The sequence below is a fragment of the Erinaceus europaeus genome, chromosome X (assembly GCF_950295315.1).
Source record: "Erinaceus europaeus chromosome X, mEriEur2.1, whole genome shotgun sequence".
Taxonomy (NCBI): domain Eukaryota; kingdom Metazoa; phylum Chordata; class Mammalia; order Eulipotyphla; family Erinaceidae; genus Erinaceus; species Erinaceus europaeus.
This window is the reverse complement of record NC_080185.1, coordinates 835615-860828: the sequence shown is the minus strand read 5'-3', so window position 1 is coordinate 860828 and position 25214 is coordinate 835615. Positions and strand designations below refer to the sequence as shown.

The 25214-nt window shown below is 48.5% G+C and overlaps 1 protein-coding gene across 4 annotated transcripts in view; it reads right to left on the bottom strand.

The window, feature by feature from the left end:
- The window catches only part of F8 (coagulation factor VIII), a 132048-nt gene that overhangs the window by 43524 nt on the left and 63310 nt on the right, over positions 1–25214 (bottom strand). For all 4 annotated transcript variants that reach the window (XR_009547490.1, XM_007538215.3, XM_060182862.1 and 1 more), the window contains exons 7-14: positions 24045–24266; positions 22799–23057; positions 22203–22374; positions 21042–21135; positions 11275–11489; positions 9656–9806; positions 6569–6778; positions 844–3475 (exon numbers count right to left, since the gene is read on the bottom strand). Coding sequence is in view for 3 of the 4 variants with exons in the window: in XM_007538215.3 (XP_007538277.1) it covers positions 844–3475; positions 6569–6778; positions 9656–9806; positions 11275–11489; positions 21042–21135; positions 22203–22374; positions 22799–23057; positions 24045–24266 (3955 nt within the window). In the remaining variant the exon portion in view is untranslated. The remainder of the gene's footprint in view (positions 1–843; positions 3476–6568; positions 6779–9655; positions 9807–11274; positions 11490–21041; positions 21136–22202; positions 22375–22798; positions 23058–24044; positions 24267–25214) is intronic.

The following is a 25214-nucleotide window of genomic DNA, read 5'->3' as shown; positions in this document are numbered from 1 at the left end:
GGACTGGCCACTCAAGTCTGGGGTTCAGTCCCTGCCAAGGGTGATGGGGAAACTCAGGGGGAGGCAGCGTAGGGTGGGGCCCCAGCTTTGTAAATGTTTGCGGAGAGACCCCTGCAGACTGAGGTCTGTTCCATGGCGGGCTGCCCAGGGCCGGCTGTACCCAGGTGCTGCCCTTCTGGCTGGGGAAGAGGGGCAGCAGGCAGCTGAGAGAGTGGGGCATGGGGCTGGGGAAGGGGCAGCACCAGTGGGTAAGGAAGTGAAGAGGGAGTCCCGCTCAGGGTGCAGGAGGGACAGAGGCCTGGAGCTAAATGAGGGAGCACAAGGCCCTGTGGCCGAGCACAGTGAGGGGTGCAGGGACAGGAGCGGCACCGCCAGTGAAGCCTCCAGAGATGGATGATTCAGTGAGAGGAGAGAGCCAGCTTCAGGCTGGCAGCTGGAACTGTGGTTGGCTGTGCTGGGCCAAGGCTGGAGACGGCTGGGGATGGCGGGGGATGGGGAGGGGACAGCTGGCATCCGAAGGTACTTCGAGTCAGGTCTACCCTGTGTCTGCCGGGCCCCAACGCCCTCACCTCCCCCCACATGCACATATTCTCCTCCCCCGGGATGGACTCCTGCAGCTCCTGAGGGGAGGCAGCAGCTTCTGTCCCTTCCCAGTGAGAGCCTGAGGCCACCTGCACCCACAGCCCCTAACTCACGGACCTCTCACTCTTCGCTCCGCTCCGCCTACCTCCTGGGGCCCCTCCAGAAAGCGATCCTTGCAGGTCGCCCCCCCCACCCCCCCCCCCCCCCGCCCCAGAAGTCAGGGCTTGTCCCAGCGGGACCGGGGTAGTCGCACGGCCGTACCTGCTGTCCACGGCACCGCCGACCCTGCTCAGGCCGAAGTCCCAGAGCCGCTCCACTGCCGCAATGAAGTAGTGCCGCGTTCTCTTTGTTCTCTTTTGAAAGCTGCGCAGGTCCTGGTTTGCATATTCGCCGTAGATGTCAAAATCTTCCCTCTCGGACTCAGTTGAGAAGACGTCATCATAGTCCACCTTGTCTTCGTCTGGCCACAGGGACGGAGGGCTCGCTTCTCTTAGGTGACCACTTGGGGCTGGCAGGCTTGGCAAGCGCATTTGTCCCATCCCATCTTGCTCTGCCCGGTGGCCTTCTCTTTGGGGTGTCTCTTGACCCTTGCTCACCGCTGCTGTGGAATTGCGGTTTTCACAAGGCTCCAGGGGTGGAATGGTGTCCTTTGTGGTAAAAGTGATGCTTTCTTGAGACCTCTCTTGGGATAGCCACCCTTCTGGCACCTGGCCAGTATACTGGTTATCCCAAGCCAGCGCAGGTGGCACACTGGAGGGACTCTTTCTAGAGCTTTTTGTTACCCATCTCAGAAAGGGCTCTCCTCCAGGAGTAGGAACTTTAATCAGCGTTACGGGGACCTCTGCTTCCTGAACAGTGCTCTTTCGCACGAGACCCATTTGAACAGAAGCAGCACTGGCGTTCGTGGGGAAAGGGCTTCCTTGACGAACGCGGACTTTATTCTCAGCTGCTACTGATAAGCCTGATTTCAAGAGCTCAGTTTGCTCGAGGTTCTTGTGTGTGAGTGGGGTCGTGGCAGGCTGCCCCAGGGGGCTGGTCTCTCCCTGATCTCCCATCATGTCCATCGTTAGGCTGGCTGAAGAAAGGTGACTTCTGTTGACTCTTGGTAGGAGATGACTATCTTCTTGGATAGCAGCGTTCCTCTCCTTGGAGGTGTGACCGGAGGATGAGCCTGACAGCAGAGGAGAGCTGTCCTGTGGGGGACTCCCGCTCAAATCTGTAGGTCTGCCCGAGGGAGACACTGAATTGGTCACTGGCCTGCTAGGGTGTGCCCCTGTCCCTGAGGCATGTCGACTTTGCCCAGTGCTCAGTAAGAAAAGGCTCTGCAGCCGACACTTAGTTCCAGTCACTTCATGTGTCCCAGGCAACACTATGTCCTCTTGGACTGATCTTTCCTCCCTTTCTAGCTCCTCCCAAGACTCTTTCTCCTCAGTGTGTGCAACAACTTGGCCATTACCCAAGTGAGCAGGAAATTTGCTCTTGTCATCTGGGAGTCCTGTATCCTTTGCAAACCCACCCTCTGCCACTACTGTCTTATTTGTCCCTGCTAGGGAATTGTAAGCCCACCTAGATGTGTCTGACCCCAAAGACATGAATTGCTTTGGACCAGACCCTTGTTCAGAGCTCATGGAGATCCTGTCCTGGGTCCTTCTCAGCCAGTTCTCTGACTCTGGCAAGAGCATCTTCAAGAAAGACTTATTCGCAGTTTCTGTACCTTGTAGTACTGGGCCCTCTTTCCTTGAGTGAACCATTTCCATACTTTGGGGTGAAGATGTTTCATTTAACACATACATTAGTCCCAAAGCTGCGGTATATTTATCCACAAATGTGTTGTTGTTAACCAAAGAAGCCAGCTCTTGAAACTCAGTAGTGTTTTCCCCGACATCTTCCCAGACTAGTGTTCTGTTCTCCAATGTTGGGCCTTCAGTGGGAGACTTTCTGTTCACTGTTGAGTTCACCAAGGCCTTGTGTACCAAGGATTCAGCACTGTTGACTGACGCATTAGATCTGGCCAGTGAAGTAGGTCCATGAACTATTTTCTCTTTCGTTAGCCAATCACTCCCCACTACTAATGCACTGTCATTCAGTAAACTTGCTTGGTTGTTCCTTAAAGCTGTTTCTAACAACTCAGAATCATTATCTCTCTCACTCAAGCCCAAGGACACACCAGGCCCACCAAGGCTAGATGAGTCTTTGTCAAACACAGTGGTGCTTGACTGGCTACTAGAGTTGACTGGCACATCTAGGGATCTTGAGAAACCCATCTTTTCAGTGCCTGTTGCCAGCTTGCCTGCTGGGGTTGTTGGTGATGCTATTGAAGTGCTCTGTGAACTAGAGAGTTGTAACTCAAGCCTCTTTAACTCCACTGCACCAGTAGCCTGCCAGTTCTCACTTAAACTGAGCTGAAGCTGTGGCTCGGGAGTGGAGACTCTGACTGCGCCGTGACTCAGCTCTGGTCCGAGATGTGGTACTTCCCTGAGTTCCTCAGTGCTGTCTGTGGCTCCAGATGACTGGTCAGTGGTCACAGGCATGGCTTTCTGGAGTCCAGGCTGTGCTAGGGCTTGTGGAGTCGGATCCTGTCCCAAGAGCATCAGCCAATCCCTAGAGGAGACATTTGGTACTGTGAGTGACTGCTGGCCAGTCTTCTCTCTGTCATGTTCTGGACTGGTGCTCAAGTTGGATTGCTTTTGCCTCGTGCTAGGCTTTTGCCCTGAGTTCTGGGAGAAGCTTCTGGGGGCAATGATAGTGTTTTCAGTCAGAAAGGAGGCCGGGATAGCTTCATATTCATTCTCATCGTAATTTTCAGTGTTTCGGTCACAAATAGAAACCTTCACTAAGGCTGTCATGCCTCTGTTCCGAAAGTCCGAGTTGTGGCACCCCAGAACCCACAGACCTGGAGATAGGGAAGAGGGAGACTCAGATTAGTAAAGGCCCAGGGTCCAGTGCATTCTGCACTAAAGGCTCTCTGCTACTACTTCCAGACAAATGACACATAGAAATCGGTCCCATCACACTTCCGCTCATGGAGTCGAACCCCCACACTGCCACAGAAGCCTGACAGTAGGGCTGGCTTGACTGTTTTTGTTGCTTCTGCTGTGGCTGATCTGTGTGACCACAACAAAAGGCTGTGATCTAAAATGCATAGATATCGGGATGCAGTGAAGAGATGGAGAGTCCTAAGAATCACACAGAGCTCGTTGCTGACGACGGAGACTTTGCTCAGGAAGTCTACTAGATAGACTTTACATAATAAATAACAGTGGGCAGCCATGTCTCAGCTGTACGACTTTCAACGCGTCCTCCAGATTCTTGGAGCTCCAGTTTTCTGGTTGGGAAGTGATGCTAATAGTACCCCCATCATATATGCACTGAAATCCCCAAGCATGGTGTCTACTGTGGACCAACGCCGATTAACAGGAAAAGCAGATGCACGTGAGCAGGACTTAGCTTTGGGAAGCACACAGACTCCCACCTCAGTGTCAGCAACGCCACTGGGCACTGGGAGGAGATCCGAGAGGAGCACTTCAGTGGTGAGAAAAGCACTGCATCGTGAACAAATGCACCTTCTCTGAGCTGCCCATTTGCACCCCAACTGCCTCACCATCACACACAGCATTTGCATGCAAAATTTTAACTAAACACCCTCAAAGGGAAGCCTACTCAAAGAAGTGAGAAGATGCTTTCTGACATGCAAGGATTCAGAAAACTCTACCTCGAATGCAGCCATTCTCACAAGTTCTTGGGAGTGTTCTACTTATGTGCTTCCAGAAAGAGGAAGACATAAGCGCCAGACACTAGGTTCGTATTTGAGGGAGGGTGAAGGACTGCCCAGAGGTCATCACTGAGCCCCACACCTAGAGGCGCTGCCCAAACTGAGCAGGAAGGTGAGAGGGCCCAGGAGGTCTCTAAACAAAATGAGCACAGCATGTGCAAAGGGAAGCGCGACAGGAAGAATGGGAAAAGAGAACTCAAGTGGATTATAAACATATGGAGTGTGACCACATTCAGCTACACAGTGACGATTCATCCTCCTGGGGGCAGGGCAGTGGTACACCCAGTTAAGTGCACATAGTACTAAGCCAAAGGACCCGCGCAAGGATCCAAGTTCAAGCTCTCACTTCTCACCTGCAGAGGGGATGCTTCACAAGTGGTGAAGCAGGTCTGTGGGTTTCTATCTCTGTCCCTCTCCCTCTGCCAATCTCTCTCTCCTATGCAAAAAAATGGGAAAAAATGGCTGGTGTGAGTGCTGGATTCGCAGTGCAGGCACTGAGCCCAGCTAGCCATGGAGGCAAAATAAATAAATAAATATAGAAAAAAAAAAGAATTCAGGGGACTGGGTGGCAGCACAACTGGGTTGAGTGCACATAGTACGAAGTACAAGGACCTACGCAAGGACGCTGGCTCCCCAGCAGGTCTGAAGCAGGTCTGCAGGTATCTGTCTTTCTCTCCCCCTCTCTGTCTTCCCCTCCTCTCTCCATTTATCTTTGTCCTATTCAGCAACAATAACAAAACAAAACAAAAGAGAAACAATGGCTGCCAGGAGCAGTGGATTCATGGTTTAGGCACTGACCCCAATCGATAACCCTGGAGAAAAAAAAAAAAAGAAAGAAAAAGAAAAAAAAGATTCACAGTCCTTACAGTGAGACTTCACTAAAAGTGGAAGCATGTCCTCAGCCATGTCCTCAGCTGAGAGCCTGGGAACCCAGATTCATGGTATTTAAAGCAGAGTTTTTATTTATTTATTTATTTATTTATTTACTTACTTACTATTGGCTAGAGATAGAGAGAAATTGAGAGGAGGAGAGCTAGAGAAGGAGATAGACAAAGACAGAGACACCTGTAGACATGCTTCACCACTTGTGAAGCTTTTCCCCTGCAGGCGGGGACCAGGGGCTTGAACCTAGGTCCTTGCGCACTGTAATATGTGTGCTTAACCAGGTGTATGGCGCTACTGCTTGGCCCTTAAAGCAGAGTTTTGTTTTTTTTTCAGAGTTTTTTTTTTTTTTTTTTAAGCAGAGTTTTTATGGTACAAAACTCTTGGGTTGGGACAGACCAGGATCAGAGCCAAAAGGAGCAACTAAAATAAGATTTTGCGGGGCCAGGCAGTGGCGCACCTGGTTGAATGCACACATTACAGTGCACAAGGACCTAGGTTCAAGACCCTGGTCCCCACCTGCAGGGGGAAAGCTTCACGAGTGGTGAAGCAGGGCTGCAGGTGTCTCTCTCTCTCCCTCTCTATTTCCCCCTCCCCTCTCAATTTCTGGCTGTCACATCTATCCAATAAATAAATAAAGATTTAAAAAATTGAAAAGAAGAAATAAGATTTTGCGCAATACATGCAGACAGGCATTTGCAGAATGCTGTGACTTAGTTTTTTAATTTATTTATTTTCCCTTTTGTTGCCTTTGTTGTTTTATTGTTGTTATAGTTACTGTTGTTATTGATGTCATTGTTGTTGGATAGGACAGAGAGAAATGGAGAGAGGAGAGGAAGACAAAGATAGATACCTGCAGACCTGCTTCACCGCCTGTGAAGTGACATACCCCCTGCAGGTGGGGAGCCGGGGGCTCGAACCGGGATCCTTCTGCCCGTTCTTGTGCTTTGCGCCACCTGCGCTTAACATGCTGTGCTACTGCCTGCCCCCTGTGACTTAGTTTTAACAAGACAGATGCCTTCCTTTTCTGGCATATTACACGACTTGAGTGAGAAGCAGGGAATATGACAGTCACACTCAACCCAAAGGCTTCCCAGTAGCCTTGGGTGTGTGTGTAGAGAAGACCGCACTCCCTGCGGGCTTCTGGATGGCGCTCAGTAAACAGGCTTCCAATGCTGGTCCCTGACAAAGGAATGCACTTTTGATGTTTAGATGTCAGGCTAAGTGTGGTGCTGTCCTCACAGGTGTGGATTTGCGGGTAGAAGAGAAAGCACATGGACAGCGAGCGTAGTACCCACAGCCGGCGGAAACAGAACAAGATGACTTTCTAACCTGGGTTGTCCATTGACATGAAGACGGTTTCTCCTGAGAACGGGAACAAAGTGAGTGTGTCTTCATAAACCAGTTTGTGTTTGAAGGTATACCCAGAGAAGAAGATCGAGAGGAAGTCAGTCTGTGCTCCAACACTGAGAATGTACCAGTAGGCCACCTCATGCAGACACACTGAGAATTGCAAGCTGTCAAAGACATAACCGTTGATGCCTGTGAAAGAATGGGGAGCAAGGCGTGTGAGCAATGCCCTGATCTGTCAGTTTGGACTCACGACAGGGTTAAAGCTGATGCCTTGTACCTTCTGCTACAAGGAGACTTAACACTATGGCCCCATCGCCAAAGTTAGATGCGCCACAGGCGGCTGTAATAAAGACAGACCTGGAAGCTGGGCGGGGACGGTGCACGGAGCAGGGCACGTGCACAGTCTCCGAGGCTCCCCCTGCCACTGCTATGCAGATGCAAGGAGCAAACTAGTGATGACACAGGGGAAGCCAGCCTCGCTGAGGGGGTCTAAGCCAGGATCTGCCAATGCTGCACATTCGAGGGGACAGATCTCAAAGCAGCAGGACCACTGGGGCCAGTGCAGGGAAGAGGCCCCAGGTGCGGAACTGGCCCATGCAGCCATGCTCGACTTGCCGGATTTCACAGCGCCGAGGCGGTTGGGGAGAGAGTCCTATTCATGGGAAATGCACAGAGGGTAGTGAAGACAGAAGGGTAAAGTAAAGGAGAGGCCATTCACAAAGGAGAAGAAGAGTGAGGCAAGGGGATTAGAAGAGTGCGGGCCAGCAGGCGAGGCATCGGCAGGCCCTGAGTGCCAGCACCTCCGGCCACCGGGCGTGGCAAGGTTGGGTTCTGCTCCCCACCACCTGCACTTGCTGAAATGCCTACGTGGGGAGAGGCTCTCAAAGCAGCTATTTTGTTGAACTGAGGCCCTTAGGGTGGGTGGGTCCTAACCCTATATGACTTGTGTCCTCGTGACACAGCCTTTTGGGCATAGGTCACAAAAAGCCAGGGAGAAGGTGCCCAGAAGAGACAGGCCTGCCACTCCTCAGTTTGGACGTGCAACACCCAGAAGTAACCTAGCAGAGTAACCCACCGGCTACGTGTTTCTGTGGGACACCTACTGGGTGTGGCTGGGAAGAAGCTGAGGAGACAAAGGAAGGTGGCGGCCAGGTAAGTGCTGCTAGGATCGCTTGGCAGCGAGATGCACCTGCAAGATTCAAGCTGAGCCTCACACATGTGCGATTTCACTGCTCCCAGACTGGTTTTCTCATTCTCCTAATGTTTTATTTCAGATAGAAAGCTGGGGGGGGGGGGTCGGGCGGTGGCGCAGTGGGTTAAACGCAGGTGGCGCAAAGCGCAGGGACCGGTGTAAGGATCCCGGTTCGAGCCCCCGGCTCCCCACCTGCAGGGGCGTCGCTTCACAGGCGGTGAAGCAGGTCTGCAGGTGTCTATCATCCTCTCCCCCTCTGTGTCTTCCCCTCCTCTCTCCATTTCTCTCTGTCCTATCCAACAACGAACAACATCAACAATGGCAATAATAATAACCACAACGAGGCTACAACAACAAGGGCAACAAAAGGGGGGAAATGGCCTCCAGGAGTGGTGGATTCATGGTGCAGGCACCGAGCCCAGCAATAACCCTGGAGGGAAAAAAAAAAAAAGAGAAAGAAAGCTGAGAGGGAGGGGGGTCGGGCGGTAGCACAGCCGGTTAAGCACACATGGCACAAAGTGCAAGGACCAGCTTAAGGATAGAGTCCCAGCTCCCCGCCTGTAGGGGTGTTGCTTCACGGGCAGTGAAGCAGGTCTGCAGGTGTCTGTCTTTCTCTCCCCCTCTCTGTCTTCCCCTCCTCTCTCCATTTCTCTCTGTCTTATCCAGCAATTACGACAATGACAACAATAATAATAATGACAACAACAAGGGTAATAAAAGGGGGAGGAAATAGCCTCCAGGAGCAGTGGATTCGTAGTGCAGGCACCAAGCCCCAGAAATAACCCTGGGGGCAAAAAAGAAAAAAAAAGAGAAAGAAAAAGAGAAAAGAAAAGAAAAGAAAAGAAAAGAAAAGAAAAGAAAGCGGAGAGGGAGAGAGACAGAGAGACAGGGCCCACAGCACCACTTCACTGCTTGTAGAGCCTCCGCATGGTGCTGTCCTGTGTGGTGTGGGGACAGCTATTTCCTAGTCCCTAGATTTAATTTTTGTCGATTACTTTTCAGTAAAGCTAGTGAAAAGATGCTGGGTTTATTTTACTGTATGATGTTCTGATTAATTTGTCAAATAGCTGCAGCGGGCAACCACTTTAGACGTGAAAATGAATTGTTTCCTATTCTGGGTATAACCTGCCAGTCGATTGCACTGATACATGTATATGAAGAGAGAGAAGGGATAGAGAGACCACAGCACCAAAACTGCCTTCAGTGCAGTGGGGGCCAGATTTGAACCTGGGCTGTGCACATGGCAAAGCAGTGTGCTATATTCAAGCCCAGTAGAACACACTTCCTACTAAGGCTGGACCATGCAAGTCTGGGTAGCTAAAAGCTGTGTTTCCTCTGCTGTGCTTATCCTGAAAACAATAAAGCTCTGTACATTTAAGTAAAACTTCCTCTCTCTTCTTTTCTCTCCCTCTCTCTCTCTCTCCCTATCTATCTATCTTCCTCCTTCCTCCCAGGGTTATCACCAGGGCTTGGCGAAGGCAGTATGAATCCACTGCTCCTGGAGGCCATTTTTCTTCCATTTTATTGGATAGGACAGAGAGAAATTGAGAGAGGAGAAAGAGCTAGAGAGGGAGGTAGAAAGATAGACACCTGCAGACCTGCTTCACCGCTTATGAAGCGATCCCCGTGCAGATAGGGGGCCAGGGGCTCGAACCGGGATCCTTGTGCAGATTTGTACTTCATACTATGTGCACTTAACCTGGTGTGCTACTACCCAACCCCAGATGACACCGTTCTTGAATTGAGCCTGTCTGCACTCGGCAGTTTCCTGGAAGTCTGCCTCTGGCACAGCACACTGATGTCCCAACATCAGGATACCAGTCTGTTATCTCCCGTTCACCTTGTCCACCCCCTCCCCTTGCTGCTGTACTCACTGTGCATGATGTTGAAAGCCTGGAACCCCGAGTCCTGGGCCAGTGCCCCGTCTGCACTGGGAAGGAAGCGCTGCATGTTCTCTGGGAGGTACCAGCTCCGATTCTCATCAAACACAGAGAACAGGATGACATTCCTCTTGTCTGACATCATCTGTCAATTGTATGCACAGAGACAGAACTGAGTTGAGCAGATTCAGTCTCCCTTTCATCCTGAGGATGGATCTTCTCTGCACACATGCTTCCTGCTTGGGACACCCACTCCCAACTGAGATGCTGCTTGCACTACCAGGCAGGAGTCAGCGCCGGACGATGGCGACAAGGGCGCGGGAGCACTTCAGTTTGGTTCAGTTCCTTTCCTTCTCAGGGCCACTGTCGGTGCACCGATCTAGCCTCTGGTGGGAGTGGGTGTCCCAAGCAGGAAGCATGTGTGCAGAGAAAATCTGTCCTCAGGATGAGAGGGAGGCTGAATCTACTCAGCTTAGCTTAGCTCACAGCCTGGCTGTTAACTGACATAGTCTGTGGCTTTGTTCTCTCCATGTTCCAAGGAAATAAGTTTCACTCTTCACAGACTGAAGTGATCATTCAGTGTCTATCGTAGCCAAGTCAAGTGAGATTGATGTCAAGTGAGATTGATCCAAGTCAAGTGAGACTGATCCTGAACTCCCACCTGGCAATCCCCCTCCCGCAGGCTGGGAAAAACAAAAACAAACAAAGAAAAACTGGAAGACACAGACCAGGCAATATTAATGCCTGGACATTTCAGCTTAAAGACTGGCTTCTTTCAGAAGAGCAGTTTGAATATGCATGAGAGTGTGTTAGTCACCTGCTAGCCAAGTCAGCGATGACTCAATGTATTCAGCTCAGCAACAGGAGAGGCGTCACTTGATTAGTCTCCACCAATCGGACCTGAGATGCTAAGGAGCAGGACTGGAGGACAGAGTGGCAGGCCTCACAAATACTGACAGAGAAGGACAGGCTGGTGGGGCGCAGGCCTCTCTAGGTGCATCACACGTGGGCACCCCAGTGAGGTGCTTTCAGGCGAGGAGTGTGTGCTGACCAGTCATGCGAACTGGACCCGAGCCTCAGCTACGTGCCAGTGGGTTCTTCTGGGGACGAGCACTGTCTTTCCCTGGAAAATCTCTGCACTCTGTTGGTGCAAAGAACTGGCCTTCTGCTCAAGCAGCAGCGGTGGGCCAGACTCTCACTGCAGTCTGAAGTCTATTCTCGTTCCTTCAAGCTCTGCTCCTCCAGCATTTAGCAGTCCCTGACTACATTCCATGTGCTGCACAGCTGCTCCAGTGTGCTGGTTCTGAGGGGCCTCTGAGCCGCTCAGGGTGAGCCGGGAAAAGGCAAGTCCTGGCTGTAGCTATGAGTTTGTGGCTCCTTGGGGGAGCACATGGTAGTCAATGCCCAGAGACACCACAGAGGGTGGCACTGTCCACCGGGAATGCGCACCCACCAGGTGACTAAGGCCCCTAGTACTACTCTCCTGTCCTGCCGGCCGGCCAACCGTGCAGACTACAGGGGGATGGAGGCTGAGAGGGCACAGGGTGTAGGAACTGGAGATTTGTCACTTCCTGTTTAGCTGCGAGCCCAGTGCTGGGGAAAAGAGAACCCACCTGGTTTCCCCTTTGGTCTACAGACTCCTTGTAGCAGATGAGGAGAGGGCCAATGAGCCCCGAAGCTAGGTCTCTATCCCGGTCAATGGAGCTTGAGTAGTAACGGGTCAGGCAGCGGGGGTCTGACTTGGTGGGCCCATCCTCTGCCATCACAGTCCACTTGTACTTGAACATCTCTCCTGGCAGAATCGCCAGATCTCTCAGATGCTTCGCACCTACCCACACCCAAGCCCCAGATAGCTCGATTAGTGGCTAGCAAGGCATATGGCCAAGGTGGTGAGATGCTCGTGCATGTGCCAGGTTCAGAACAAGCCAACTGCAAGGTTAAGAGCCACGCCGTTCGACATAGGAAATATGGGCCCAGAAGACTTTCACTAGCATACTAACTTAAATCGGTCAAATGCATCCATCTACAGATCTAGGAAGACCAGTGACACCCTGGCGGCATGACCTGAGAACAGCTCTCCACTAGGGAAGTAGGTTTCGCTGGAATTGGGACTTGGCTACTCTATAGGCCAGAGAAAGTACAGCAGTAATCTGGAAGGGCTCCAAAGTGGAGAAAACCCTCCTCTCCCTTCAACTCTATGTCTAGTTAACTAAACATCCAAAGTGAAGATGAAATAAAGGCTTTTCCAAGCGGCCTGGAACTGCTGAGTGTTTCTGGGGTAGCTATGGGCACGAGGTCCTGAGTTCCGTCCCCAGCACTGCATGTGCCAGGGAGATGACTGGTTCTCTAGCTCCCTCTTTCTTGTCAATACGGATTTTTGAACATCTTTTTTAAGAGATCATATGTATCCAGCCATTTTAAAACGGTAAGATTACAGGGTACGCATCACACCCACCGCCAAAGTTCTGTGCCCTCACCCTCCCAACAAAAACCACCAGAGTTTTTTATTTTGTATTATTTTATTGCCTCCAGGGTTACCACTGGCACTTGGTGCCTGCACTGCAAATCTACTGTTCCTGTGGTCATTTTTTCCCCATTTTGGTTGTTGTTGTTGGATGGGACAGAGAGAAATTGAGAGATTAAAGGGATATAGAGAGGGGGAGAGAAAGACAGACACCTGCAGACCTGCTTCACCACCTCTGAAGCAACCCTCCTACAGGTGGGAATCCGGGAGCTCAAACTGGGGTCCCTCTGCCGATTCTTGTGCTTCGTACTATGTGCACTTAACTCACTGCACTACCACCTGGCCCCCAAGTGCAAGGATTGTCCCCATGCTGTTGTTAGTAGTGGTTAAGGTCAATTGTTCCTAGAGTTCTCAGTAGGGACAACGGAACCCAAAGTTCTAGAAGGTGCTTTTTATAGAAATTAAGAAGATGCGAGATCGCTTTCTCTCCTCTCCTCTCCTCTCCTCTCCTCTCCTCTCCTCTCCTCTCCCGGATCAACTAGGAATACCAAAGGAGACCACCCGGACCGAAACAAGACAGGACTAAAATGACCACAGAAACCCAGTAAATCACCCGTGAGTACAAACACGCGTGGCTGGTGACAGAGAGGAGAGAGGGGCCTAAGGAGAGATTAGTGACTGCTAACATTCAGCAGTTTATCAGTGGAGACACCACCTCCAGTCTACTCCACCAACAAGGGGACAGCTGAAGGGAGGAAAGGACTCCCCAGAGACTCACCAAGTGCAACTCTGAGTCTCCATTGCTACTACCCTCAGAATCTGGAGCAGCAACAGGGAGGGAAACCAGGGGACAGAGATCTAACCGGGAAACTCAGGAGAAGACCTATACCTCGGTGGCATAGCTGAGGGGCTGTGAAAGTCTCTTTGCATAACCACTGGATTATCTCTGCCACACCCTGCTTTATCTCTTGGTCAGGAGTCAGTGATTAAGCTAAGAAGCCTATTTATAGTTTAAAAGTCCTCAGGCTCCCATAGCCTACAGGGAAAAAAAAAAAGGCTTTTACAACACTGAGCTCCAACTCAGGGATTGAAAAAACTGTTAATATATATAAAATGGTTAAAACAACAAGAAAAAATATTGGAGACTCGAACCAGGACAAGAGTCCAGCTAAAAGTCCTCCAGAGGGTGAAGCACAAAACGAGTTCAACATCCAAACATTAGCTAAGGAAATAATAACAGGAGTGAGTAAAGAATTTGAAAAAATTGTAATCAGAAATGCAGGAACAACAAATGAGAATATGGAAGAAAATTCTAATTATCTCATGGTTATTAGAGAGCTGAAAGCTGAAATCGCTGAGCTAAGAAGGCAACGAGCTGAACAAGCTAAAACAGTATCAGAGCAGGGCAACAAAATAGATGAACTCCAGAAAACAGTGGAGGGCAGAGAGAACAGAATCAATGAGGCTGAAGACAGAATTAGCAAGATTGAGGATGAATTAGAGACAACAAAAAAAGAAGTAAGAGATCTCAAAAAGAGATTAAGAGATGCTGAAAACAACAACAGAGTCCTATGGGATGACTTCAAAAGAAACAATATACGCATTATTGGCTTACCAGAGGAAGAAAGAGAAGGGGAGGAAGAAAGCATTCTCCAGGCCATAATAGCTGAAAATTTCTCTAGTCTAGACAACACCAAAGACATAAAGATTCAAGAAGCCCAGAGGGTCCCAAACAGAATTAACCCAGACCTAAAGACACCAAGACATGTCATACTTAGATTGGAAAGGAATAAGGATAAAGAAAGGATCCTCAAGGCTGCAAGAGAAAAACAAAGAGTCACCTACAAAGGAAAACCCATAAGATTAGCAGCAGACTTCTCCATACAAACACTACAGGCCAGAAGAGAATGGCAAGATATCTATCGAGTGCTCAATGAGAAAGGCTTTCAACCAAGAATACTATATCCTGCTAGACTGTCATTCAGACTAGATGGAGGCATCAAAACCTTCTCAGACGAGCAACAGTTGAAGGAAGCAACCATCACCAAGCCTGCCCTGAAAGAAGTTCTGAAAGGTCTCCTATAAACAACCAGACCACCACAAATAGGACATATATCAAAACACTCTAAAACTCTACAAGAATGGCGTTAAAATATCTTCAATCTTTGATATCAATAAATGTCAATGGCCTGAATTCACCTATTAAAAGACACAGAGTAGGAAGATGGATCAGAAAACACAACCCAACAATATGTTGTCTACAGGAAACTCACCTAACGCAACAAGACAAACACAGACTTAAAGTGAAAGGATGGAAAACTATCATTCAAGCCAATGGCCCACAAAAAAGGGCAGGAACAGCTATTCTCATATCTGACATGATAGACTTAAAAATAGATAAGATTAAAAAAGATAGGAATGGACACTACTTAATGCTCAGAGGATCAGTCAATCAAGAGGACTTAACAATTATTAATATCTATGCACCCAATGAGAAGCCATCTAAATACATCAAACTTCTACTGAAAGAGCTACAGCAATATATTAACAGTAACACAATCATAGTAGGGGACTTCAACACCCCACTATCTCAACTTGACAGATCATCCAGGAAGAAAATCAGTAAAGACATAAGGGAGCTAAATGAAGAGATAGATAAACTAGAACTATTGGACATTTTCAGAGTCATTCATCCCAAGAAACTGGAATACACATTTTACTCAAATCCACATGGATCATTCTCAAGGACAAACCATATGTTAGGCCACAAAGACAGCATCAGCCAATTCAAGAGCACTGAAATCATCCCAAGCATCTTCTCAGACCACAGTGGAATTAAACTAACACTTAACAATCAACAAAAGATTAGTAACAGTCCCAAAATGTGGAAGCTCAACAGTACACTTCTTAACAACTTCTGGGTCAAAGAGGAAATCAAGGAAGAAATCAAAATGTTTCGAGAGTTCAATGAAAATGAAGACACAAGCTATCAAAATATTTGGGACACAGCTAAAGCAGTCCTAAGAGGGAAGTTCATAGCTATACAAGCACACATTAGGAAACAAGAAAAGGCACAAATAAACAGCCTGATTGCACATCTCAAACACCTAGAAGAAGAACAACAAAGGAATCCTAAAGCAACCAGAAGGACAGAAATTACTAAAGTTAGGGCAGAAATAAATAACATTGAGAATAGGAAAACCATACAAAAGATCAATGAAAGTAAATGTTGGTTCTTCGAAAGAGTAAACAAAATCGACAAACCTTTAGCAAGACTCACAAAACAAAAAAGGGAGAAGACCCAAATAAATCGGATAGTAAATGAAAGAGGAGAAATCACAACAGACACTGCAGAAATTCAACATATCATGCGAGGCTTCTATGAACAACTATATGCCACCAAGCTAGAGAACCTGGAAGAAATGAATGATTTCCTAGATACCTACCAACTTCCAAAACTAAGTAAAGAGGAAGTGGATAACATGAACAGGCCCATCACAGCTAATGAAATTGAAACAGTTATCAAAAATCTTCCCAAAAATAAAAGTCCTGGACCAGATGGTTTTACAAATGAATTCTACAAAACTTTCAAAGAAGAACTAATACCTCTACTTTTAAAAGTCTTCCAGAAGATTGAAGACACTGGAATACTCCCTGCCAGCTTCTATGAAGCCAACATCACCCTGATACCAAAAGCAGACAGGGACACAACCAAAAAAGAAAACTACAGACCAATATCTCTGATGAACATAGATGCGAAAATATTGAACAAAATTCTAGCCAACCGGATACAGCAGTATATCAAAAAGATTGTTTATCATGACCAAGTGGGGTTTATCCCAGGCATGCAAGGTTGGTTTAATATACGTAAATCAATCAATGTGATCCACCATATCAACAAAAGCAAGACCAAAAACCACATGATCATATCAATAGATGCAGAGAAAGCCTTTGACAAAATACAACATCCCTTTATGATCAAAACACTACAAAAAATAGGAATAGGAGGAAAATTCCTGAAGATAGTGGAGTCTATATATAGCAAACCTACAGCCAACATCATACTCAATGGTGAAAAACTGGAAGCATTTCCCCTCAGATCAGGTACTAGACAGGGCTGCCCACTATCACCATTACTATTCAACATAGTGTTGGAAGTTCTTGCCATAGCAATCAGGCAGGAGCAAGGAATTAAAGGGATACAGATTGGAAGAGAAGAAGTCAAACTCTCCTTATTTGCAGATGACATGATAGTGTACATGGAAAAACCTAAGGAATCCAGCAAGAAGCTTTTGGAAATCATCAGGCAATACAGTAAGGTGTCAGGCTATAAAATTAACATTCAAAAGTCAGTGGCATTCCTCTATGCAAACACTAAGTTAGAAGAAATTGAAATCCAGAAATCAGTTCCTTTTTCTATAGCAACAAAAACAATAAAATATTTAGGAATAAACCTAACCAAAGAAGTGAAAGACTTGTATACTGAAAATTATGAGTCACTACTCAAAGAAATTGAAAAAGACACAAAGAAGTGGAAAGATATTCCATGTTCATGGGTTGGAAGAATTAACATCATCAAAATGAATATATTACCCAGAGCCATCTACAAATTTAATGCTATCCCCATCAAGATCCCAAGCACATTATTTAGGAGAATAGAAAAAATGCTACAAATGTTTATCTGGAACCAGAAAAGACCTAGAATTGCCAAAACAATCTTGAGAAAAAAGAACAGAACCGGAGGCATCACACTGCCAGATCTCAAACTGTATTATAGGGCCATTGTCATCAAAACTGCTTGGTACTGGAACATGAACAGACACACTGACCAGTGGGTATGAATAGAATTGAGAGCCCAGAAATGAGGCCCCACATGTATGGACATCTAATCTTTGACAAAGGGGCCCAGACTATTATATGGGGGAAGCAGAGTCTCTTCAACAAATGGTGTTGGAAACAATGGGTTGGAAACATGCAGAAGAATGAAACTGAATCACTGTATTTCACCAAATACAAAAGTAAATTCCAAGTGGATCAAGGACTTGGATGTTAGACCAGAAACTATCAGATACTTAGAGGAAAATATTGGAAGAACTCTTTACCGCATAAATTTTAAAGACATTTTCAATGAAAAGAATCCAATTACAAGGAAGACTAAGGCAAGTATAAACCTATGGGACTACATCAAAGTAAAAAGCTTCTTCACAGCAAAAGAAACCACTACCCAAATCAAGAGACCCCTCACAGAATGGGAGAAGATCTTTACATGCCATACATCAGATAAGAGTTTAATAACCAACATATATAAAGAGCTTGCCAGACTCAACAACAAGACAACAAATAACCTCATCCAAAAATGGGGGGAGGACTTGGACAGAATTTTCACCACAGAAGAGATCCAAAAGGCTGAGAAACACATGAAAAAATGCTCCAAGTCTCTGATTGTCAGAGAAATGCAAATCAAGACAACAACGAGATATCACTTCACTCCTGTGAGAATGTCACACATCAGAAAAGGTAACAGCAGCAAATGCTGGAGAGGGTGTGGGGTCAAAGGAACCCTCCTGCACTGCTGGTGGGAATGTCAATTGGTCCAACCTCTGTGGAGAGCAGTCTGGAGAACTCTCAGAAGGCTAGAAATGGACCTACCCTATGACCCTGCAATTCCCCTCCTGGGGATATATCCTAAGGAACCCAACATATCCATCCAAAAATATCTGTGTACACATATGTTCTTGGCAGCACAATTTGTAATAGCCAAAACCTGGAAGCAACCCAGGTGTCCAACAACAGATGAGTGGCTGAGCAAGTTGTGGTCTATATACACAATGGAATACTACTCAGCTGTAAAAAATGGTGACTTCACCATTTTCAGCCGATCTTGGATGGACCTTGAAAAAATCATGTTGAGTGAAATAAGTCACAAACAGAAGGATGAATTCGGGATGATCTCACTCTCAGGCCGAAGTTGAAAAACAAGATTAGAAAAGAAAACACAAGTCGAACCTGAAATGGAATTGGAGTATTACACCAAAGTAAAAGACTCTGGGGTGGGTGGGTGGGGAGAATACAGGTCCATGAAAAATGATGAATGAAATAGTGGGGGTTGTATTGTTAAATGGGAGTCTGGGGAATGTTATGCATGTAAAAAAAAAAAAAAAAGAAGAAGAAGAAGTAGAAACGCAAAGCAGAAATTGACTGAGTTTGGAGTATGGCACCAAAGTAAGAAAGCAGAAGTATACTAGAGTTTGCAGTGAGTACCTCCCTAACACTTCCTCTCCACTTTTTCAAGCTTTGGGTCCATGATTGCTCAACAATTTGTTTGGCTTTGTATGTTAACTCTCTTTTCCGTCACCAGGTTCCAGGTGTCATCAGGATGCCGGCCAGGCTTCCCTGGATTGAAGACCCCACCAATGTGTCCTGGAGCTCAGCTTCCCCAGAGACCCACCCTACTAGGGAAAGAGAGAGGCAGACTGGGAGTATGGATCAACCAGTCAACGCCCATGTTCAGCTGGGAAGCAATTACAGAAGCCAGACCTTCCACCTTCTGCAACCCACAACGACCCTGGGTCCATGCTCCCAGAGGGATAGAGAATGGGAAAGCTACTGGGGAGGGGGGGGATATGGAGATTGGGCGGGGGGAATTGTGTGGAGTTGTACCCCTCCTACCTTATGGTTTTGTTAATTAATCCTTTCTTAAATAAGAAAATAAATTTTAAAAAAAAGAAAGAAGATGCATCTCAAAGATGTATGGCTATAGCAGCTAGCACAGCCAATGCGATTTCACGTAAGAACAAAGTCTGGAGACTTACACTACCTTAAATACTTATCATACAGCTCCAATGATTAGAACAATGTGATAAGTATATCAGTGGAACAATTTAAAATATACTGAGATTTTTTTTAAAGAACAGTGTCTTTTAAATATTTATTTATTTATTTATTTATTTTCCCTTGGTTGCCCTTGTTGTTTTTTATTGTTGTTGTAGTAATTATTGCTGTTGTTACTGATGTCGTCATTGTTGGATAGGAGAGAGAAAAATGGAGAGAGGAGGGGAAGACAGAGAGGGGGAGAGAAAGATAGACACCTGTAGACCTGCTTCATCGCTTGTGAAGCGACTCCCCTGCAGGTGGGGAGCCGGGGGCTCGAACCGGGATCCTTAACGTTGGTCCTTGCGCTTTGCACCACGTGTGCCTATCCTGTTGCGCTACCGCCCGACTCCCTATACCAGTGTTTTTATATCTATCCAACTGAAGACACACAAGCACACACACACACAAAGAGGAGTCAATGAGGAAAGGAAGTCAATAAACGGCACTGGAACAACTAGTAAAGAGTAGTCAACCCCTACCTCACACCATAGATAAAGATCAACTCAAAATGGGACCAGTGAGATAGCTCACCTTGAAGGGTGCCTGCTCTGTCACACATGGGACACGGGTTCCAGCTCAGCTCCCACTACACTGGGGAAAGGTTCCTTGCTAACTTCTCTCCCTCTCTCTCTCTCTCTCTCTCTCTCTCCCTCTCCCTCTCCCTCTCCCTCTCCCTCTCTCTCTCTCTCCCTCTCCCTCTCCTTCTCCCTCTCTCTCCCTCCCTCTCTCTCTTTCTATTTCCGCCGGGGCTTGGTGCTGAGACTACAAATTCACTGCCCCAGCAGCCATTTTTTCCTATTGTTCATTTTTTTTGCCTCCAGGGAAAGATAGACACCTGCAGACCTGCTTCACCGCTTGTGAAGCAACCCCCCTGCAGGTGGGAGCTGGAGGCTTGAACCCAGATCTTTTTTCTGGTCCTTGTGCTTTGCGCCATGTGCACTTAACCTGCTGCACTACTGCCCAACTCCCTTTTTTCCTATTTTTTATTGGATAGGACAGAGATAAATTGAGAGAGGAGGGGGAAAGAGAGAGAGAGGGAGAGAGAGAGAGAGAGAGAGACCTGTAGACCTGCTTCACTGCTTGTGAAGCATCCCTGCTGCAGGTGGGGAGCAGGGGTTCAAACCCAATTCCTTGTGCATGGGTCCTTGCACAGGATACTATGTGCCTAACTGGGTGCGCCACCGCCTGACCCCTCTCTATCTATCTCTTTCTGGAGCAGCAACCACAAAATGTAAATGTTTGTGTATTTATGAGGGGAGGGAGAAGCAAAGCATCACTCTTGCACACATAACGCCAGTCATCAAACTCAGAACCTCATGCTTAAGAGTCTAATAGTTTATCAGCCTCGCCAGCTCTTGGCCACTTTTTCCTCAATGTACTCAAAATGAACAACAGACCAAACAATAAAGCTGAAACTGTGAAACTTTTAGGAGAAAACAAGAGAAAATCTTTTTAAAGATGACATAGGTGAAAACAGAAGGCATTTGCTTTTCAATAGACATTGCTAACAAAGTGTACAGCCCGGGAGGAGCAAACACCGGCCTCACAAGCATGAGGCCCTGAGTTCAGTCTCTGGTACCACACGGGCTAGAGTACTGCTTGCTCGCTCGCTCACTCGCTCTCTCCCTGTCCGCCCTCACCCTCTATGTCCCCCCCCCCCCACCTACCTATCACTTGAGAATACAGTAAGCCTACTTGCCACTTAAACACCACTCTCTTGGGGCACAGGTAGGGCAGTGTAAGAGAAACAGCAGCACATTTTTTGCTGGAATACCCAGCTTCTCCTTTCACGTTGCAGGGATAGGGCCGTAGAGGGATGTCAACGTGTGCCATGCACCACTGTAAGATTACAAGAGGTGATGTCAGAAGCGTGTCAGGGAACTCTGCACGTAGACACAGCCTAAGGACTGTAGAGGCCATTTGCCATGAACTTAGCATGTAACTTGAGGTCTTTTGGCCACAGCCAGGCCAAGGTCATGTCCAGATGTGACCGCACTGGTATCTCCAGGTGAGTGTGCCCTAGCAAAGAGAAGCGGCGCTTACCTCTTGGCAATCTCCCTGAGTGCAAAGGACTGACAGCGGTGATTCCATGTGGGTAAATGTTGTATGGCCGGCTGGCTTTGTTCTTAAATATAATCTAAAAGAATGGACGAGAGAGTGGATTAAGTCCAGTGGCCAAGAGGCTCATCGGGACAAGTAGTGCTGACCTCCAGAGAGCGGATTTTTTCCACGTCACAGGGGCTGAGCCTCGGTGAAGCTCAGCATCTCTGTTCTTTTCATAAAATACCTCAGCTCGCCACTTAGGCTTCTCACTAGAAACTCCTTTATGGTTCTTTACAAATCATTTCACTTGTCTCAAGAAGCAGTCCCTGCACCTTCTCACATCACGGGAGTTCTCTGAGTAAAGAGAATCTTGTCGAGTCACAGCAGCTTCAGTGAATGCAAAGGAGGTTGCTGGTCGTGGCATGAAACAGAGGGCCTCATGTGTCTCCATGAGCTGTGTGAGAAGTAGCAGGCAAGACACTGGCCCCACCTCTAGGTCGGTGCTTGGGAGATAGGCAGCTGCCACGAGCTTTCTGACCTCAAGGCCCCTCGCTGCCTCTCCGTGACCGAATGGAAGTGGCAGAACACACACAAGCCTGCGACCGGCCTCTGCCTTACTGGCCACACAGCTCAAGCAGGCTCAGACTCTCGGGCCCCCTGCTTATGCTCTTGGAGAAGGCTGCCTGCCCAAGCCCTCGGCTGTACACTGTTTGCTCACCTTTCGGACTCGTGGGGGCCTCTCTTTTCCGTGGGCAAAGGGAAATTTCAGAAAAGAATGACCTCATTCCCCACCACTATCTGCCCCACACCGTCACGTTCTCTGCTGTGAAATAAGTTCCGACTGAATGGTAACAGCTTTCACAGTAAAACAGAGACAGTGGTAGCATCTTCCACTGAGAACGGAGGAGAGTCCAGAGAAAGACCCACACCAGTCGAGTCAATGGCTGTTTGGCAAAGGCACAGGCAGCCGTGAAGAACAGTGGCAGGTTCTTGGGTGGCACTGCATTTTTATTCCGAATCGTCGAACCTTGTAAAAGTCTGTCTGTATTTCTCTGCGTGTCATTTCCAAGGGGTAAGATCATGGCCCCTGGAAACATGTGTCTGAAGTTTCCAGACACCCCCAAGCCTCCCAGGCCTCTCCTTCCCGCCAGCAGCTCTCACCAGCAGTGTGTCGCCCACTTCTCCATATAGCAAGGGCCCCAGGATTCCCGATCCCGACTGCACGGCTTTGCGGGCTGCGAACGTCCCATCTGTGTATGCCACAAAGCGAGCTTTTTTGTACTTCTTGCCAATCCTCTGAGGACCGTTGTTCAAATAAAGACTTTTGTAACTTCTGTATGAGACACAAAGAGGCAAGACACTGGAGTGGAGACTCCGGGCTCGAGGCCGGGTGGCACATCCTCTGATGTGCGGGCATGATGCAGTCTGGTAACGCCTCCCTGAAACCGAGCATGCCATATGTCCGTCTGCCCCTGCCGTTGCATCTGCGTCTGACCCTGCATGGGCTTGGGGGTGGCTCTGGGCAATTGGGGAGAGCTTTCTTCTTTATATTTTATTTTGGAGAGAGAGAGAGAGAGAGAGAGAGAGAGAGGGAGAGAAACACCAGAGCACTGCTCAGCTCTGCCTTATGGTAGTGTGGGGGACTGAACCTGGGACTGTAGAGAGTCTCTTTGCAGAACCATTCTGCTATCTCCTCCGCCCCTCGGGAGAGTTTTGTATGTGTGAGGAGATGGCACTGAGCACGCACAGATGCTTACCCACTGTCCTTGGTGGAGAGCAGCGTGGGGGCGTAGTCCCAGTCCTCCTCTTCAGCAGCAATGAAGTGCACCCACGTCTTAGGACGCTTCTTGGCAACAGAGCGCATTTGGAGAGATGGAGACAAGGGGTCGTCGTCAAATCTGACCACATCCATGTCCGAATCGTAACTGTCATCATAATCCTCCTCCTCAGTAGTTTTCCTCCTCACTTGGGGTTTGTCTGGGCAGCTCTCCACTTTGACATAAGCTTCCATACCATCTGCAGCCGACAGACAGAGAGACCACCGGCTGACTTCCCTTCCTTGTCCTTCTCCCCTAAGGACACTTTCTCCCCCTGGCCTCTGCAGTCACCACCTCCCCTCTGTCTGACTCTGCGCTGGCTGGGCTTGCCAGCACACACACCCCTACCCAGGCCAGCTGGTTGTTTCTGCCACTCTTGTCCTGTGCTACCCACCCACAGGAGAGTGTCAGAAGAGTTCAAGCTGCCGCTCACAGAGGCTCACCACACTCGCCCTAGGTCTGCCCTGCACTCCCAGGCCCACTGTGTGCAGGTGCCTCCAAGTCTGCAGTTGTCTGGCGTCTTGAGTCCAGCACTGCCAATGTGCTCCTGTGCTGGCTATTTATGACAGCCTGGGACCTTCTGCTCAAACCAACCACAGGCCCTGCTGCTCACCAGTTCTCTAAATTTCTCATGAGACACTTGGAACTCCTCCTAGTGCCCATCAGCTAACCCTTCCTTCCGTCACAGCTCTCTATTCATGCACTCAGTGAATTCCACATGTCTTTACAGTGGTTGTCAGCGTCAAATGCACACAGCCTCCAAGTAGTAAGAACTTGTCATTGTGAAGATGTGTGTCAAAGGAAAGAAAGTCACTCTGCCATCCACAGTGGGGCATGGTGCAGGTGGGTGACCCCCATGCCCTTGCTGGCCTGGAGGGAGATTTCATAAAATACAGATGCCCAAGGACTCCCTGAGCTGAATCCTGTGTGTGTGTGTGTGTACACACGTGCACGTGCGCATGCACACACATGCACACGTGCAGGGGCTGGTGGCCTTACATATAGCCAGGCGTCAGTTGGAAAGTGCCATGCAGGCGCGTCAGTGCCACTGGTGCTAATACCACAGCACTCTTAGGCTCTGGGCAACACTGTTACTGTGGAAACTGGCAGCCGAGAACCCCAGTTCACCCTCTAGGACAGCAGATTCCACAGCTGACTGGGTATTGACCAGCTTCACAGGTCTTACCGTGTTGGTGGGAAGAGATATGACAAAACAGTAGGAACTGGCCAAGATCCATAAGGACTGTCTGAGCAGTGAGGAAAGTTATCGGCGAAATCTCTAAAGATGCCAGGCGATGGTTCCTCACTAGAAATGTGTGGCCCTCCAGGACGATGGAGTGCACTTCCGGGCTAGTACCCATTCCAATCACATACCAGTACACTGACTTCCGGTGACAGCCAGTCAGCCCTGTGACACAGGGAGGAGAAAGGGATGGTCAGGAGGTATTGAGTTTGAAGCGGGAAACTGTTCCTAGCAGAGGAGGGACAAACTGACCTTGTGGGGTTGATTTCTTGGCTTGGTGCCAAGCTTTGCAAGGACTCAAGGGGAACTGCCAAGCCCACAGCTCTTGCCAGGGTCACCTCTGAGCACCACACCACCAAACCCAATGCCATCCTTGCACCCGTGGACCTTCTGTCCTTCTTGAAACCCTCTTCTTCCTTGGTGTCAGTGCATTTTGCTCCCCTGCTCTTACACGCCACCCCACCCCCCCGGCTGAGGCCAAACCACTACAGGGCTTGGCCTGACACATTATTCCCTTGCCATCTGGATGGACAACAGCGGGCTGTCCATGGGGGCCTGCACACTGCTGACCATTCTGAGCACTTCTGTGCACTCCCAGAGTGGCACCCATTGGCAGGCGCCTCTTCAGCATAGATGCCCACGTCTCCAGGTCCACTCTGCCACCCTCACTGCTGGCCGCCTCCACAGCCCCTCACAGCGCCACAAGCAGCTTCCTGCACTCAGCGATATAGTAGCTGCTCACTCCTTGCACAAAACCCGACAGCTGTCATGGCAGCAACAGTGACCAGTGAGTAAGTATCTACTGAATGCTTGGTTATGCATCCTCCCAAAGTGCTTTCCAGGCTGTCCAGGCTTGAACCCAGCCTGTGATCAGAACCTGTTATCATTCACTTTGCAGGAAAGAAAACTGATGTCTTCACAGGCAAATCAACTGTTCACACATAATCCCACAGCTGTGTTTAGTTGGTAACTTTACAACCAAGCTGTTTCCTATTTTGGCTCCCAAGACCTTCAAATGGGTTTTGCACCACCCTTACCACTCCACCCTACACCCTAACGACGTCACTGGAACCTGCCATGCTTCTCCCCCCAGTCACCACACTGGATCATGCC